This window comes from Urocampus carinirostris, chromosome 8, assembly GCF_059441175.1.
Source record: "Urocampus carinirostris isolate Australia breed hairy pipefish chromosome 8, RoL_Ucar_1.0, whole genome shotgun sequence".
NCBI lineage: Eukaryota > Metazoa > Chordata > Actinopteri > Syngnathiformes > Syngnathidae > Urocampus > Urocampus carinirostris.
The window spans coordinates 2,100,440-2,117,791 of NC_142356.1; the positions used below are offsets into that span (position 1 = coordinate 2,100,440).

At 43.8% G+C, this 17,352-nt stretch overlaps 2 protein-coding genes across 2 annotated transcripts; one reads left to right on the top strand and one right to left on the bottom strand.

Annotated features, from left to right (window-relative positions):
• The first annotated feature begins 75 nt into the window (after positions 1–75).
• psen2 (presenilin 2) lies at positions 76–13,782 on the top strand. Its single transcript, XM_088341293.1, has 11 exons — positions 76–246; positions 1,310–1,426; positions 3,710–3,873; positions 4,328–4,469; positions 6,328–6,395; positions 6,558–6,778; positions 6,842–6,940; positions 9,041–9,094; positions 9,168–9,224; positions 10,298–10,413; positions 13,585–13,782. Exons 2-11 carry the CDS (start codon positions 1,322–1,324, stop codon positions 13,738–13,740), a joined length of 1,182 nt encoding a protein of 393 aa, XP_088197419.1. The 5' UTR covers positions 76–246; positions 1,310–1,321; the 3' UTR covers positions 13,741–13,782.
• Positions 13,777–17,324, bottom strand: dpy30 (dpy-30 histone methyltransferase complex regulatory subunit). The gene is made up of 5 exons (XM_088341294.1): positions 17,234–17,324; positions 16,893–16,933; positions 16,008–16,055; positions 14,814–14,941; positions 13,777–13,889 (listed from the first exon to the last, which is right to left on the bottom strand). The coding sequence occupies exons 1-5, from the start codon at positions 17,241–17,243 to the stop codon at positions 13,817–13,819; spliced, it is 300 nt and encodes a 99-aa protein (XP_088197420.1). The 5' UTR covers positions 17,244–17,324; the 3' UTR covers positions 13,777–13,816.
• Between the last annotated feature and the right edge of the window lie 28 nt (positions 17,325–17,352).

The following is a 17,352-nucleotide window of genomic DNA, read 5'->3' on the forward strand; positions in this document are numbered from 1 at the left end:
TGAATGCGTTCATTTTTCGCTTTTATTTTGATACTGGCAGGAAACGAGTATTGTGGCAGAAAGGGACACGAATCACGTGACATGGCGTCAGCTGATGATCTGCTGACTTCCGGGTTGGAAAATGGCGACTTGCTGACATTTTGTGCCTGAAATTCAATCGAGTTTTGGAGTTTAAAGAGACACAAAAGTTGGGTTCCGGTCCGGTGGGCCGTTGACGTCACCAGCGTAAGTTCTGCACGTTAAAAGGTTCGTATAGCGAGGATAATTCGCGCTTTTTCTTCACACGAGTCAAACTTTGGCTAATATTCCATATTTAGTCGTTTTAAGACCCACATGGCGTGTTTCTATGGGGGGCATTGAGGGCCAAAGTCGATCGATCGATGAATTGATCGATTGATTGATGCGAAGAAAGTCGTCTTTGATTTGGTGCCCAACGAGAAGTGCGGAAATGACGTCTGACTGCATCGTGAACACTGTTGGGTGCTTTACTTTAAAAATGGCTTTTTCGTAAAAGTAACCGAGTTAGGAAGTGAATGACTATAGCTGAAGTAACTCGTTAAGCAGGGAGAGTCAATATTTCCCTGACCTTAAAAAGAAGTTCTTACACGTCAAATAATTTCAAGTTTTCCGAGCACATGCGATACACCCTAGTTGACTTGAAAAGAACCGGCTATTTCGGGTGCTATCCATCCATTATCTGCACTGTTTATCCTCAGTAGGGTCGCAGGGTGCTGGAGCCCATCCCAGCCATCTCCGGGCAATGGGCAGGGGACACCCCGAACTGGTTGCCAGCCAGTCGCAGGACACACATGGACAGACAATTCACTCGCTCATTCACACCTAGGGACAATTTGGACCAGCCAATTAACCTGACGTGCATGTTTTTGGAATGTGGGAGGAAACCGGAGTGCCCGGAGTAAACAAGCACGAGGAGAACATGCAAACTCCACACAGGAGGTTCGATCTCATGACCTCAGAACTGTGCCGCACACACGCTAACAACTGCGCCGCCGTGCTGTCTCTTTCGTGTCCCCACTTGATCAATTATTATGACTTAATAAGAGGGAGGGGGATAAAAATGGAAAACTACAATAACAAAATGAGAAAAGAGAAACACAGGAAGAATAACCTTTGCCTGAGGAAATCAACCGTGTACCGTATAGAGTGAGTTGGACTTTGCATAATTTGATTTTGACTCCTAATGAGCTGAAATTGTTGTTTCCTGTCTCGTTGTTTTTGTGTTCCGTACAGCCCTTTGAGACTTTTTGTGATAACGGGCCATACAAAAAATAGGACTTTTTGTGTTCAGGTGGGCGTGGCCATGTCCGACAGCGAGGACGACGACTACACGGAGCGGACGGCTCTCGTCCAATCGGAGAAGCCCGCGGTGCCGTCCTACCGGCAGGGGGAGCGCTCGCCACCCACGGTAAACAGGGAAACCTCCGCCGTATATGGGCGTAGTGGCGCTAAAATATTAACCATATTTGGGTGTCGTGGTGCAAAAATATTCACCATATATGGGCATATTGGCGCTAAAATCTTGACCATATATGGGCGTTGTGCTGCAAAACTTCGACCGTGTATAGGCATAGCCACCCTTAGATGTTGACCATATATGGGCGTTGTGGCGCAAAGATACTGTACACATATAGTGGTAGTATCGCTGAAATATTGACCATATTTGGGCGTAGTGGTGCAAAAATACTCAACATATACAAAAATCTTGACCATATATGGGCGTAGTGATGCAAAACTCCGACCCTGTATGGGCATAGCCACGCTTAAATTTTGACCATATATGAGCGTTGTGGCGCAAAGATATTGAACACATATAAGGGTAGGATTGCTAAAATACCGACCATATCTGGGCATAGTGGTGCAAAAATACTCACCATATATGGGCATAGTGGTGCTAAAATATTGACCTTACATGGGCGTTGTGGCGCAAAGATACTGAACACATATAGGGGTAGTATCGCTAAAATCTAATCTCATTAGCCGTACAGCTTATCCTCATTAGGGTTGCGGGGGGGCTGGAGCCCATCCCAGCCATCTCCGGGCAGTGGGCAGGGGACACCCTGAACTGGTTGCCAGCCAGTCGCAGTATCGCTAAAATATTGACCATATTTGGGTGTAGTGGTGCAAAAATATTCACCATATATGGGCTTAGTGGTGCAAAAATGTTGACCATATATGGGCGTTGTGGCGCAAAGATACTGAACACATATAAGGGTTATATATATATTACACAGCCATATCCCCCTAGTGGGAGGTGGCTAGAGTAATTTCTGACTCTTTTTGGGAGACTGATTCAGAGGAGGGGATTCCTAGCCGAGGCTTGAACCACAACCTCTCAGTCTCGGGGCGGGCGCCATACCCCCAAGGCCACCGAACTGGTCACATATAAGGGTAGTATCGCTAAAATCTTGACCATATTTGGGCATAGTGCTGCAAAACCTCAACCGTGTATGGGCATAGCCACGCTTAAATATTCATCAAATATGGGCGTTGTGGCGCAAAGATATTGGGGGTAGTATCGCTAAAATATTGATCATATTTGGGCATAGTTGTGCAAAAAAAAAAAAAAAAATACTCACCATACATAGGCGTAGTGGAGCTAAAATATTGATCATATATGGACGTGGTGGTGCAAATCGTCGTCCATATATGGGCGTGGAGGTGGAAATATAGCCACCATATATGGGCATAGTGGTGCAAAAATATTGCCAATTAATAGGGGTAGTAAGACTAAAATATTGACCATATATGGGCATGGAAGTGCAAAAATCTTCATTATATGGGTGGCGCAAAAACATTGACTGTATACGGGAGGTGTCGGCCACTATTTGCAGTATTGGGGTCAGTAGTATTTGTTGTAATATTTCTGTAGTAGTCTTGGTGTTTTATACTACTATTGTAGTGGTCATAGCCTAGATGGTAAGGCGCCCGCTTTGAGACTGGGAGGTCGGTGGTTCGCGCCCCGGTCGAGTCATTCCTAAGACTTAAAAAGTGGTCGGCGGCGCCCTCTGTTGGCTGCGGCTGCATCGGCTCGCTACAACGGGTCAGGTGCAATCGACATTTCGTTCTGTGTACATTGTTACACAGAATGACAATACAAGGAAATTATTATTATTATTATTATTATTATTATTTTGTGGTATTTCTTTAGACGTATTTTGAACTATTATGTAGTATTTCGCTCATATTTCATTATTCAATTTTTGTAGTATTTATGTATTTTTATCGTACATGTTTAGTATTTTTGTAATATCAATGTAGTTATGTTTTGCAGTATTTCTGTTGTAATATTTCTGTTTTTATCATTGCATTACTGTAGTAGTATTTTTGTAATACTTCTGCAGTAAGTTTTTCTTTCCAGAATGAACACAAACTAATACATTCGGTTTTTCTTTTCAAGCAGTAAATTTGATATTGAGTTTTGTAGTAGTTTTGTAGTGTTTTAGGAAAATGGAAAATGGAGGGCGGGAGGAAGCTGGCACTAAAAACCGTCTTTTTTGTTAGTAGTAATTGATTTACTATTTATATATATATATATATATATACGATCAGAATAGGTTGACCATTTTAGTTTAGCGGGCCGAATGAAAAAGCCCGGAGGGGCGCCTGCGGCCGTAGTTTGCGCATCACCGATAAGGGCACGAAATGTCGACCGTATACCGAAACGCCCACTCACGGTCTCCTCCAATAGGCTGGTGAGGGGGCGTCGCCGGGCGAGGAGGAGGCGGAGCTCAGCCTGAAGTACGGCGCCAAGCACGTGGTGATGCTCTTTGTGCCCGTTTCGCTTTGCATGATGCTGGTTGTCATGACGATCAAGTCCCTGGACTTTTATGGAGAAAAGACTGACGAGCAACTGTGAGTTTCATTGATTTTGGTGTGCCTTTGATTGTTTCTTGTTGTGTATTTTGTCATTTGTTTTTGATTTTTCTTTTGTCTTCTATTTTTTGTTTTTTGTTTTGTCGTTCAATGTATTTGATTGTGTATTTTATTGTTTTTCGGGGTTTTTTGTCAATTATTTAGTTGCGTGTTACGTCATGTGTTTTTAGAGGTTTTTTTTTGTTTATTTTCTCGTGAAATTTGTTTATTTCGTTGTGTTCCTTTTTCTCGTGTTTTTCGTTTTGTGTTTTGTCATGTGTCTTGTTTATTTTGATGTGCACGCTGTCGTTTAGTTTCCCGTGCGTCTATTTTGTCATTTATTCGTGCACGTCTTGTCTTTTATTATGATGTTTTTCCGAAATCATTTTGTCCCGCGTCGGACCTTTGATTTTGTCACCTATGTCCTCATTGCTCACCCGGTGTCCATCCTCAGCATCTACACGCCGTTCACGGAGAAGACGTCTTCCGTGGGTCGTCGTTTGCTGAACTCGGTCTTGAACACGGTGGTCATGATCAGCGTCATCGTGGTCATGACCGTCTTCCTCGTCTTGCTCTACAAGTACCGATGCTATAAGGTGAGGCGGGGAAGCGCCGGCTGACACACCTGTACCGCCCTGGATATGAAAGCCAGGCAGAAGAACCGGGCGGGACCTCAGGAAACATGCTAACAAAGCTCTCGTTTACTATTAATTTCTCAAAAATACTGCATTGAGAACAAGGAATAAAGCGCGTCAACTTTTCATAATATTAAAAAGGAATATGATCGATTCAAATGTTCATCAAATCCCAATCCAAGACGTACCCAAAGTCAATCGAATGATCTTCTTGAACTGTTTGGAGACTCTGGACTCGTTGGCTCTCTTTAGAAAGGAAACCCTCTCAAGTTAAGTCCTAGACTGAACGAATCGCTGCTAATATCGAAGTTGGAACAAATAGAAGGTTTTTTTTGTTCCCACTATCAAATGCCTGCAGATGAATGTAGCGTGGACACCTTAGCTGAGACAATGGCTTGAAGCCTTACCTGGTCCCAAGTGAAATTGGAACCCAATCTGCTAAACTAAACATCGGATTTGACACATTTTTCTCAGGGTAAGTCTAGGCGTTTCCAAAAGTGGCCATTTGGAGATGACAAGTGCACAGTTTTAAAACCTCTTTAACCTTGTATTTTACTTTAGACGTTGTAAAAGAGTTATAAATGTTTGACTTCTAGAAGTCCAATCGTTGATTGCCCACACTTGTGCGCGAAAATGGATCCAAGTTTCCATTTTTTATTTTCAGCTCTTATTTGAATACGCGTTGAAAAATAGTATACATTTATGACGGGAATTTTTTTGGCTAACCAATGTGTCAATTAGGGTCCTCATTCGTGGCCATTCAACGGGGCCTTGACAAAATCGACAATGTGGTGAAACGAGTAGACACGAAGATAACATTGCGCGGACTAAATTCCTTTCTGCGACGATCCCCCTTGCCAAGACGAGATCTCCATCCGCATCGACCGAGACCGTTGGGCGTTTTGCCGTCTAAAACGCTGTCTCTGGTCCCGCAAGGAGATCAAAAGTAGGATATTCCGAGCGCTCGTCGGCTCGATCCTACTCTACGGCTACTAAACGTGGCCTCCAAGCTTTAGGCATATACCGTCTCAGACGATTCTTCGCTATCCGGCCGATTGACCGAATCTGTTATGGGGTTACTGGGGCTAGTTGCCACGCTTCTCGTCAAGGGAAGGATACCGCAGTTGGGTCAGGTCCTTCTCCGTCCGCAAGAGGAAATCGCGTCGACTCTGACAGGAGGCCGACTATAATCGGGGTTAGCGACAGTGAAAGCAGATATGGAGCGCGCCTCCGGAGTCTACATCATCCCAGACCAGAATGGAGAACTGATTCCGGACACGGATATCAGTCTAAACAAGTACCAGTTGTCAATCGGCATAAGATATTCCCAGCTACAAACGAGCTTTTGTTGGCCAATGCGGACCGTGGACGGTGAAACAAAGCCCGTTATTGGCCGAGGGAGGTGTCAATCAAATGGTTAGGGGCTAACTACCATATTGGGTATCGTTTGACGAGTTTGTTTACATTGGTTTGGCCACTTAGAAGGAAGCATTCTATTATAACAGGAGGCGGTTTTGAGAAGTACCTTGTAAAGCGCACTAGGTCTTCAGTGATGTCTCGGATTAGTTGTCCGATTAGAATACTCACCTTGCAAAGGTAAGAGGGGGACGTTCATTTCCGAGAGTCATTTCAATCACGAGATACAATTTTGTAGGCGAGCGTTCTGTCTGCATTTTCGGAGAGGAACCATAAGTCCTTCGACTTTTGGTGTCCTTTGAAATCCGGCGGGTGAGAAGAGAAAAAGGGACGGGAGGCCATTTTCGTGGTCAAGTAAAACAGCTTAGCAATGTTGTCAATATGCTTTTATTTTGGTGGGCAGGTGATCCACGGGTGGCTCATCCTGTCCTCGCTTTTGCTGCTCTTCTGGTTCAGCTTCCTCTACCTCAGGTAAGATGGCCGTCGCAGCGATCGCCCATTTTGGCGTGTATATAGCGCGTATTAGCTCGCCCCGGGGGTCTCGAACTCGCAGGCCGGGGGCTGCCGCCGGCCCCCGTTCGGCAATTTTGAGGGCCCCGGCGCTCAACGAAGCCGATGTCTCCTTCCGTCCAGCGAGGTTTTGAAGACCTACAACGTGGCCATGGACAAAGTGACGGCGGGCGTCCTCATGTGGAACTTCGGCGTGGTGGGCATGACCTGCATCCACTGGAAAGGACCCCTGGCGTTGCAGCAAGCGTACCTGATCGTGGTCAGCGCTTTGATGGCGCTGGTTTTCGTCAAATATTTGCCCGAGTGGTCGGCTTGGCTCATCCTGGCCGCCGTCTCCGTCTACGGTGAGACCGCCAAGGCGCCACCCGCCCAAAGCCCCTACTAATACGTCCTTTCTCGCCCCGCAGATTTGGTGGCCGTCCTGAGTCCCAAGGGTCCGCTGAGGATCCTGGTGGAGACGGCCCAGGAGAGGAACGAGCCCATCTTCCCTGCGCTCATCTACTCGTGTAAGGATCCTGACATCTTTGCAAATGGAGATCAGAAATAGGACATAGGAAGGGGCTGTCCAAAACACTGCCCCCTAAGGGCGGCTGGAGGGCATTGTTGCTATTTTCTCATGCAAAAAAGAGATTTCTAGTGATTGACGGAGTCTCGTTAACCCTATTTTGAAAATAACACCATCAGTAATCTGAGAAATTGAACTGGATCCATTGCAGTTGACAAAAAAATATTCAAGTAATGATCATTATTTTTCAGCAATTAAGAGAATTAAACCTATTTATTCTACAAGAAAAACAACAAACTCAATTCCAATAGATGGGTTTTATAAAGGGAATGAAATGCAGGTTTGGGGAGATAGCGATCTGGCGATTGTTTTAGCTTTGTAGCTAGCCACCTTCCTACCTTTGTAGCTGTTTAGCAAGCTACTTAGCTAGCTTTCTACATTCTAGCAAACGCTACTTATTAAGCTTAATTTTCGCCTCCCTTCTATCTGGCTGTTTAGTTGGCTTTTTTTCTTATTTAGCTAGCTATTTTTCGTTTTTTACCTGTTTACCCCTCTAGCTCACTGTCAAGCAACCTTTTTAACTCTTTAGCAAGCTATCGAGCTGCGTTTTTTTCTCTCCGATTCTGGCGCACGAACAAACGACACGACGATAACGAGCAGCGACGACAGCGTTCTTTTCCTCTGTTTTCTGACCAGTGCAAGTATTCTAAGCCCCACCCAACAGATACGTCATAATATTTACAAACAAATGAAAGGGTCTTTAAATATTAGCGTACCTGACATCAATGCAATCATTCAAACATTATGCAATTTCTTATTTAAATATATTTATTTTGTTTAGTCTGTTTTTTGAGAGTTTTGTCTTTTATTGTTTTGTAATGTGTTGTTTTTTTCAATTTATTTGGTGTATTTTGGTGTTTGTTATGCGTTTCATTTGTTGCTTATTGTGTCCTGTGTCTTGTTGTGTTATCTTTAGTCTGTTTTTTTGTCATGTGTACTTTTATTCAGACTTTTTCTTAATGTCTATTTTGTAGTGTCTTATTTCATTTGTTGTTTTTTTTGTTTGTTTTTTATCCTGTCTTTTTTGTTGTTGTCCGTTTTGTTTAATTTTCTTTTTAATGTTTAAATTGGTCATTCATTGTTTATCATCCTTTAGTTTTTGTGTTTTGTCTTTTTTTTTGTTTCTGGTTAGTATTTTATTTTGTTTCTCGTCATGTGTTGTATCATTTATTTTGTTGCTTATTGTGTTTTTATTTGATTTTGTTGAGTATTTTCACATGCTTTTTGAGTGTTTGTTATTTTATTATTTAGTAATGTGTTTAGTTGTTTATTGAGCTGCAGAATATGTGTGTATATCATTTTGTTCTTTATTGTGTAATTGTTTTATTGTGTGCTGAGTAGTCATTTACAGGGATCAGAATTTTACGCGGATCCGCGGATTTCCGCTGTTTTTGAACCCCAAAGGCATTCCGACTTTTTCACTTTTTCTCTTGCGTAGCAAACAAATTCAAAATCCGACTGTCTCACTCTTTCCTTTATTGCTCTGGCGCACCCTGGCGGCCGTTAGAAAAATTGGCCGCATTGTCGCTCAAGCTGCAGGGACTGAACTGCATTTGAACTTATCTTGCAGTATTTACAAAAAAATCAGTTATGTGGGCAAATTATTTTAATTTTCTAAAAATGTTACTTAAATGATAAATATAAGCATGGTTTTGGACAAGTAAATTGCCTAAAACCCAGGAGCTGTTTTATTCCTGGACCCTGGCTATTTCAGCTGAAAATGAAAATCTCCATTCTGATCCCTGCATTTATCGTGTCACAACTGAATGTTATTCAAATGAGGGGGCGGGGGAAACTGCCTGAGCTTTTCACCTATTGGTTGATCAGTGCAGTAGCCAATCTGTTCATCACCAATCAACCAAAGGGGGAAAAGCTCAGGCAGTTTGTCCCGCCCCCTCATTTGCACGACATTTGGTTGTGACTCAATAAAATCTGAATTAGATTTAAGAAATAAATTCATGTCCGATATTTATTGAGGATTTCATGAATTTTTCTGGTCAGCATCCATTCGTGGAACTTTCTTTGCGATGTTTTTGTGCAGCCGCCATGGCGTGGACGGCGGACTCTGCCAATGGCCAGCCGGAAAGCGCTTCAGGTGGGCGCGGTCGGCGAGCCATCGCCACGGAGACGGCTGACATTTTCGCAGTGACGTCTGCTGTGTTTGACAGATGAGGAGGCGGAGTCCAGCAGTGCGGCGGCTTCGGAGGTGGAGGAGCCGGAAGAGCGTGAGTTTAGTGTGTGCGTGGTGTGTGCGTGTGCGTGGTGTGTGCGTGTGCGCGGCGTGGGTGCCGTGACGTCCCCTAACATGCTGTGAGACACGTGATGCTGGTGTGTCCATGTCATGACGCCTGGGCCCCATGTTAACATGGCACGTGTGTGGCACGACACGCGTGTTAGCGTGAGACAGGCGTGTCCATGTTATGGCGCCTGGGCTGCATGTTTCATGGCGTGACGCGTGTCCATGTCATGACCCCTGGGCGTCACGCTAGCCAGGCTGCATGTTACATGGCATGTGGGTGGCACGATACGCGTTTTGCCGTGTGGCTGGCGTGTCCATGTCATGACGCCTGGGCTGCATGTTACATGGCATGTGTGTGGCATGATACGCGTGTTAGCGTGTGGCAGGCGTGTCCATGTTATGGCGCCTGGGCTGCATGTTTCATGGCGTGACGCGCCTGTTGCAGGCTGCATGTCCATGTCATGACCCCTGGGTGTCACACTAGCCAGGCTGCATGTTACATGGCATGCGTTTGGCACGACACGCGTGTGACAGGCGTGTCCATGTTATGGCGCCTGGGCCGCATGTTTTATGGCGTGACGTGCCTGTTGCAGGCTGCATGTCCATGTCATGACCCCTGGGTGTCACACTAGCTAGGCTGCATGTTACATGGCATGTGTGCGGCACGACACGCGTGTTAGCGTGTGACAGGCGTGTCCATGTTATGGCGCCTGGGCTGCATGTTTTATGGCGTGACGCGCCTGTTGCAGGCCGCGTGTCCGTGTCATGGGACCTGGGCGTCACGCTAACCAGGCGGCGCGTTACATGGCACGTGTGTGGCATGACACGCGTGTTAGCGTGTGGCAGGCGTGTCCATGTAATGGCGCCTGGGCTGCATGTTTCATGGCGTGACGCGCCTGTTGCAGGCTGTATGTCCATGTCAACACCCCTGGGTGTCACACTAGCCAGGCTGCATGTTACATGGCATGTGTATGGCACGACACGCGTGTTAGCGTGTGGCAGGTGTGTCCATGTTGTGCCTGGCAGCACATTACATGACGTGTATGTGGCATGTTGCAGGCGGTGTGAAGCTGGGATTGGGCGACTTCATCTTCTACAGCGTCCTAGTGGGAAAAGCGGCGGCCGGCGGCGCGGATTGGAACACCACCATCGCCTGCTTCGTCGCCATCTTGATCGTAAGAATTGCCGTAAAATGGCACTTTTACTCAGTGTGTATTACTTAGCACCCCCTAGTGGTGAAGAAAACTTGACTCATTATTAAAAAAACAAATAGTGACTGACTTTAAAACGCACATTAGCGTATTGCAAAATCTTAACAGGATGTGAACCAAAGTCGCAATCCACCGGACCGCCTCTGATTTAGATGACAATTGAAAAGGCATTCGGTTTTACCTGATGAATGCACTTTAGTCAAGGTACCAGAAACAAATGTTGAACTTCTGTTCTAAACATGGTAACATGTGAAATGCATCGCAAACTTAACATTCATCTCTGTTGTCATAATGAGTTCAAATGTACTGCCTTTTCATACGTCATCCAAACCACTGGTGGTCCAGTGATTCGAATTCAGCGCTCCCGGGTTTGATTCCCGTCGCATCCAACTGGGAAGTGCGAGTTGAGAACAAGACGAACACAATTTGAGTCACCAATTAGCGGGCGTGTGTAATAAGTATGGGAAATAGTGCATGTATTTTTGCTTATTATCTTATGAACGCGTATTTTTTTCCCCAAGAAATATTTATTTGACATAAGATGAGGCTGTAGGTGGCAGCAGATTCCTGTCAGGTTATGAAGTCGATCGCTGGAAGACAGCGACAATATTGAGCAATGGCATGCTTTTATTTTGTGAGGATGAAATCAGGTCGTTTCCCGCGGCACATCAGATGAGGTCTCTCTGGCGTACCGATCGAAAAACACTGCACTATACCACTAGGAATGCACCAGAAATGACATACGAAAAGGCATTCGGTTTTATTATTACCACACTATTAACTCGTGGTACCGAAGACAAATGTTAGATAAGGGAGAACGCAAGGTCGTCCGGGAAGAGCACACTTCTATTCACCAAACATTCATTCTCCTTCGCTCTTCCCAACCTAACACAGAAGATTGAGCCCACAGCAAAAAGGGCTGAATTGCTGTGCCATGCAAGCCGGTAATTAGCATACACTGGTTTACCCCCGCGACATCATATGCGACGATATCGGTCATTCTAAACTATCCTTGGCCATTCCCATCTATCCCTAGTGCGCACTCTAGCAACCATTAAATTAACCAAGCTCACATCCGGAGCATGTTTCATCCCATCCATCCGTATTTGGGCCTTCCTTTCATTCTAAGATTGAAAGATATTATTAAACTCAAATTCTGATTGATCGTCAGTTTTGTGCTTCTTTTGCGTTAATATCTTTCAGGACCATTTTTTTTTTCATTCTCCAGCATTGGTCTGTGGTACTGTGAATAGGAAGTGTGATCAAAACAAATGCCTTTTCGTATGTGGTCGTGCAGGGTCGTACACCTTTTTCATGGGCAAATTCAAGCACTTTCAAGGCCATTTTTTTTTTCCAGCGCCTTCAAAGGGAAAGATCCTGCACCGATCAAAAGTTGTTTTTTTGTTAACTTTGAGTAAAAAAGTATCTTGCAGCTATTTTGAGCTGTCCCTTACTACGATCTACGATGTTTGTGTCAATGGGCTGCTATAAACTGACAGGAATTCTGCCTCAACGATGCACGAGTATCTTCAAAATGTTACACTTGTTTATAAAGATGGAAAAGGCTCTACAGGTGCTAGCTAATCAGGAAAAAAGTACTGTACGTATAGAGAGCGGAAAAATAAGCCAAATTTGGACTCATTTGAATATGGATTACTCCGGTGTGGAACGCATTGCATCTTAGCGAGTGCTGATGTTTTGCTTTTTGAAATTGTATTTCTCTCGTTTTCAGAAGATCTGTTTCCAAATTGTTTAAAATAAAATGGTATGGAGAATTAAATCAGTCCTCTTGGATGCGACTGTAGGGGGCAGTAACGCTTCACATGACAACACAATCATGAGGACTGGAGCCACCCCTGCAGTCATTTTTATGCACTTTTGAAACAATTTTCTCCATTTCAAAGCGTGGTCGATCCAGTCAGACTGCCAGGAAACACGGCAACAGATATCGTTTCAAGCTTTATCGAACACTTCACCCAAAATTCAAACATTTTCCTGACCTTGAAATCGCAACGCTTAAAGCTCCAATATGACACCCCTTTGTGGTTAAAAGTCGCAGGTACCAATCAAGTTGCATACGATGTTTTTACGAGTCCTGTGGTATTTAAGTGTATCTTCGAATTTCTGGCTAATTTGGGGCTTTTGAGGTTGGCCTTTTGGTCTGGAATATTCGGTACTCTTTATATGATGTTGGTTTTAATATTCAGAAACCGATGTCCCCTCCATTAGTCGACATTGTGATGGATCCAGTGGGCGGGGCTTAGCCTGGAGGCTAAAGAATACTTGAGCCGGTCAGAAGTCAGAGGAAAAGAAAGCTGCCGTCGCTGCTGGTTGTCATGTTGTGCATTGTTGTGCTGAAACCGAAGAAGAAAACTTTTGTGATCGTAAATTGACGTTTTATAGGATCCTGGCAGACACTCCTCGTCAAAGAAAAACAAGATTCGTGGTCAAATGCATTAAAGCGAAAAGATTGGACCCAGGCACTCAGCCAAATCTTCACATCAAGTAAAAGAAACTAACCGTTTGTGACTTTTCTTTTCCATACTACTTCTCATGTAGGAAAAGTATCTTTTTACTCGGCTTGAGCTGTTAGCGTATAGCCTAAATGCTAACAGTAAACTTGGCGATAAAAAAAAAAAAAATACATGGATAAATAAAGATATCCAATAAATAATTAGGAACGAATTGCTATGCGTATCGGTTCATGTTTACAAGGCTCCTGTTGGCATTTAGGCTAACACGCTAACAGTTAGCACGGGCTAAGAAAATAAGATACTTTTCCGACAAAAAAAGTCACATGGACTCCATAGCAACAATCATAAACATTTAATTTCTCTTAGCTGTTATGAAGTGTGGGATGCATTCTTGACGAGTGCCTCGGTCCAATCTTTTACCACAACTCTGTTTTTCTCGAGTATCTGCCGGATACAGTAAAATTTCCATTTACGATCACTAAGGTTTATTTCTCCGATTCCGGCACATGACGACGACGAGCAGTTATGACAGTATTCTTTTGGTTCCGGGCTAAGCCCCGCCCACCGGATCCATTGCCACGTTTACAAACTAACGAAAGTGTCTACGGTGCAGACGACGGCCACTCTGTTTTATTGAAGCGCACCTTCTTGTATTTTTCAGGGTTTGTGCGTTACGCTGCTCCTGCTGGCCGTTTTGAAGAAGGCGCTCCCGGCGCTGCCCATCTCCATCACCTTCGGACTGTTTTTTTATTTTGCCACCGACTACCTGGTGAGACCCTTCACCGAGCAGTTAGCCACCAACAGTTTTTACATCTGACATGAGTTTGTTGTGCCAATAAAGAGGAGCGCTCGCTAACAATCGGGGACATTTTTATTAGCAAACGGTGATGAGTTCAATGACGCTCGTCGAACTGAGACTTGTTCTTCAGGAGGAAGGCGGCCAGGTACTCGATGGGGTTCGGCGGCCTGACGGAGAAGAAAAAAAATACATTGGAGTAGGGCTATCATAGTCATATCGGCTCTGTGGCAGAAAGAACTCAGGGGGGCCGGACTGCTAGATAAGAGAAAGAGAGAAAGAAACAAATTATAAAGTGAAACAAGGGAAAGAGCAAGAGAAAGGAAGACACAGAGAGAGAAAAAGAAGGGACAAAGGCAGGGAAAGAGAAAAATGAAAGCGGGAAAAGAAATAAATGAGAAACCGATAAATACAGAAAAAGATTGGCCCCTTCCTTTCTTTCCATCCATCTTTGTCTCTTCTCCTTTACTTGTTTTTGTCTTTCTTTGTTCCTCTTTGTCTTTCTCTTTGACCAGCATCCCAGGGACTAGTTGTCAAGGCAACCTAGTATGTCCCCTTGTTTTACAAACTTGTGATAACGCCCCGCCACCTCGTATTCACTCAGTGCCGCAGATAACTCTGGCACTGTGCGTAATTGAATTAAAGCATAGTACTCGATGCACATGTTCTGACATAGTTTCATTTTTGTTTTTATGACTTTGCAAAATGGAATTGTGACAACGTTGAATGTCCTACACCTGTATTGTAAATCACTCTTGGAATGTTCCTGTGCAATGAGCTGCAGCTCTTCATTTATTTTTCCTACTTCCTTTCCTTTTTTTCTCTTTCCTTAATATTTCTTTTCATTGTCCCTCTCCTCTTTTATTCTTCCTTTCCTTTTATTTAAAGATTTTTTTTTTGCATTTCTACTTTCCTTTTTTAATGTTCTTCCTTTTGGACAAGAGCCATCAACGGTCTTGTGGATTGCCCGCAACGTCGGCAGAACGTCCTCCCGCAGAAAGGCAACAAAACCATCGGTGGAGCTATCGGGCCAATCGGTGGCTCGAGGATGGCGCCATTTTGTGAGAGCGGGAAGAGAACAATAGCATGCCCACCTTTCCTTGGCGAGCAGGGCCAGACCCTGGAGCAGGACGGGCACCACCGTCTGGTCAAGGTACGCCCGCGTGGGCAACGCCTGCAGCTCCACCTTCTGCTTGCACGTCTTCTCCTGCTCCAGCGTCCTCTAACCAGCACAAAAACAATACCAATAGGCAGTTTTCAAGGACAGTTTTTTCCAGTACCATTAGAAAAAAATACCCTGGGAATTTCAAGTCACTGAAAACCCCCAGAAATGATCTACGATGCGCTTCACACTCACCAACACCGATAGCCAGATGCAGCCATGCGAGGCTCCTATCTGCCCATAGGGGGCATTAGGGAATGGATGTCTAGCCCAAGGACACTACCACACTTAGCTCAGATAGGCCGGGAATCCGACCTGCGACCGCTCTGTCCTAAGACCAGCGCTCTACCTCCTGCGTGTGCCATAATCAAGACGTAGCGTATGATTTTTAGCTCTCGAGTGGATCTTAAAATGACGTGTGCGAATATTTGAGACCAATCTCTCCTCAAATAGGTGTGGGATACAAATGACAGTAAGAAGCTGTGTCGGGCATGTTCCTTTCAAAAAGTAATGAATTATAGTTACACACTACTCCTTCTGAAAACGAACAGAGTTAGTAACAATGACTACAGCTGAAGTAACTATTTCTGTTACTTTAAAAAGAAGTAAGTCGAAAAATTTGGCATTTTCTGAGTAGTATGAGTCTGTTGAATAGAGAAGAACAGACAGGTAATTGTGTTTTAGAACCTTGTCATCTATATCAAAAGCACAATATTTCTCCTACACTTGAAGTGCAACAATATCAATTAAGTTAAAATAAATTAAATCTCCCGCAACCTGAGACCACTGATCAAGTAGACATAGACCACTGCACTTCAAGTATTTTGCTCACAAGCTGTAAAACAATATCCATTTATACTCTGTAGAATAATTCACAATCTCTTCCAACTGTTCGTATAGACATATTCTACTGTGCCAAGTATTTTCACGCAACAAAAATAAACAGTTAAATAAGTAGTTTAACACAGCAGTATACATTAACCTCTCACAACCCGAGACAACTGTCAAGTAGAAATCTTCAACCGCACTTCAAATATTTTGTTCACAACAGAAGTCCACAGTCAAACAATATAAAGTGGCTATCCATGAAGAAATAGATGAGGTAGGAGAGTGGGCAGGGCCTTACCTGAATGCTTTCACTCAGGCCAAACTCTGCGTGGGGATTCTCCGACGCCTGCACCAACAACAACAAAAATCTGCCATGTTAGCATTTGATGGCTCATAATGATTGGGTGCACTTTTTGCTCCAATTGTGTAAGTGTGCACATTTGATCTCTATTCTGAAGATGGAGGGATAAATAGTAAGCGCGTCAGATATTTAACAACCAATGGAGAAGAAATCCTGCCATTTGTAGAATAAATAGGACGAACTCTTATGCCATAAGAAATATGTCTTGACAACAATAAATAACGCAATAACTAAATGAATGCCATACGTGCAATTCAGTCTTAAATTGATTCATTTAGTCATGTGTTTTTTCGTGTATTGTCACATACCTTGTTGCTTTTACTGTGTATTTTGTCTTTTTGTCATGTATTTGCGGGTTCAGTCGTCATAAAATGTTATTGAAACGAGGAGGCGGGTCCAACTGGCTGAGCTTTTCATCTATTGGTTGAGCAGTGATGAATGAGTCAATTACTACGCAGATCAACCAATAGATATAAAGCTCAGCTGGTTGGACCCGCCCTCATTACAACATTATTTTGTGGTGAAAACAAACGAAATGATGAGGGAATCAACAAGTCTTCATTTAAAAAAATCAAATTACAAAGTACAAGAGAACATTTTCGAGTAAACAAACGACGATATACTTGAGAAAATACTTCACAAAACAAAACTCTAAAATGGACAACAAAATGACACTATAGTTGAGAAATTACACAAGAAAAATACCCGAGAGGGAAAAATGCACAAAAACAAATGATAAAATACGCCATCAAATGCATAAAGGAGTGAATTGCATTTCCATAATGTTCAAATGGAAGGGATGAAAAGATGCGGAAGACTCACGGAAGGATGCTGCTCCATGGCGTGTTCGGCGTCCGCGTGCTCTGTAACAACACATGTTCATCCGTTAAAAAGTGTTAAGCGAGATTATTTTATATTAAGTTTTGAAGCCAAAAAGAGAAGAAAACAACAATCGCTTTCGCAAGGGGGAGTTTGCTCGTTCGTCACCCGCTCTTTATCGCGCTAGCCAGTTAGCATTAGCATACGGGCTTTACTTCACTTTCCTGGTCGCCCTTCAACAATGCGAATTAACACTGAGCTAAGTAGCAGCAAAACTATTGTTGACATGTTTATGGTGCACTGTTTAGCCATTTTTACATAAAAAAGAACAACAATGGACTTACCGTCCGCCATGTTTGTTTGGGGTAATATTTACAGTGGTCCCCAACTCGCTTCTCAAATACGTCAGTTCCTGGAGACAGCTCTTGTTTCCGGTCTAAGACCTTCAAAATACTAGCGTTTT

Bases quoted from the DNA above. Each gene is read 5' to 3' on its own strand.
- dpy30 (XM_088341294.1), bottom strand. The intron at 16,056-16,892 runs GTGAGTCTTCCG...TTGTTGGTGCAG, and splicing joins CCATGGAGCAGCATCCTTCC to GCGTCGGAGAATCCCCACGC. The intron at 14,942-16,007 runs GTAAGGCCCTGC...TGTGCTGGTTAG, and splicing joins GCCTGAGTGAAAGCATTCAG to AGGACGCTGGAGCAGGAGAA.
- psen2 (XM_088341293.1), top strand. From the start codon at position 1,322: ATGTCCGACAGCGAGGACGACGACTACACGGAGCGGACGGCTCTCGTC. The intron at 6,396-6,557 runs GTAAGATGGCCG...CCTTCCGTCCAG, and splicing joins TTCAGCTTCCTCTACCTCAG to CGAGGTTTTGAAGACCTACA. The intron at 9,095-9,167 runs GTGGGCGCGGTC...TGTGTTTGACAG, and splicing joins CCAGCCGGAAAGCGCTTCAG to ATGAGGAGGCGGAGTCCAGC.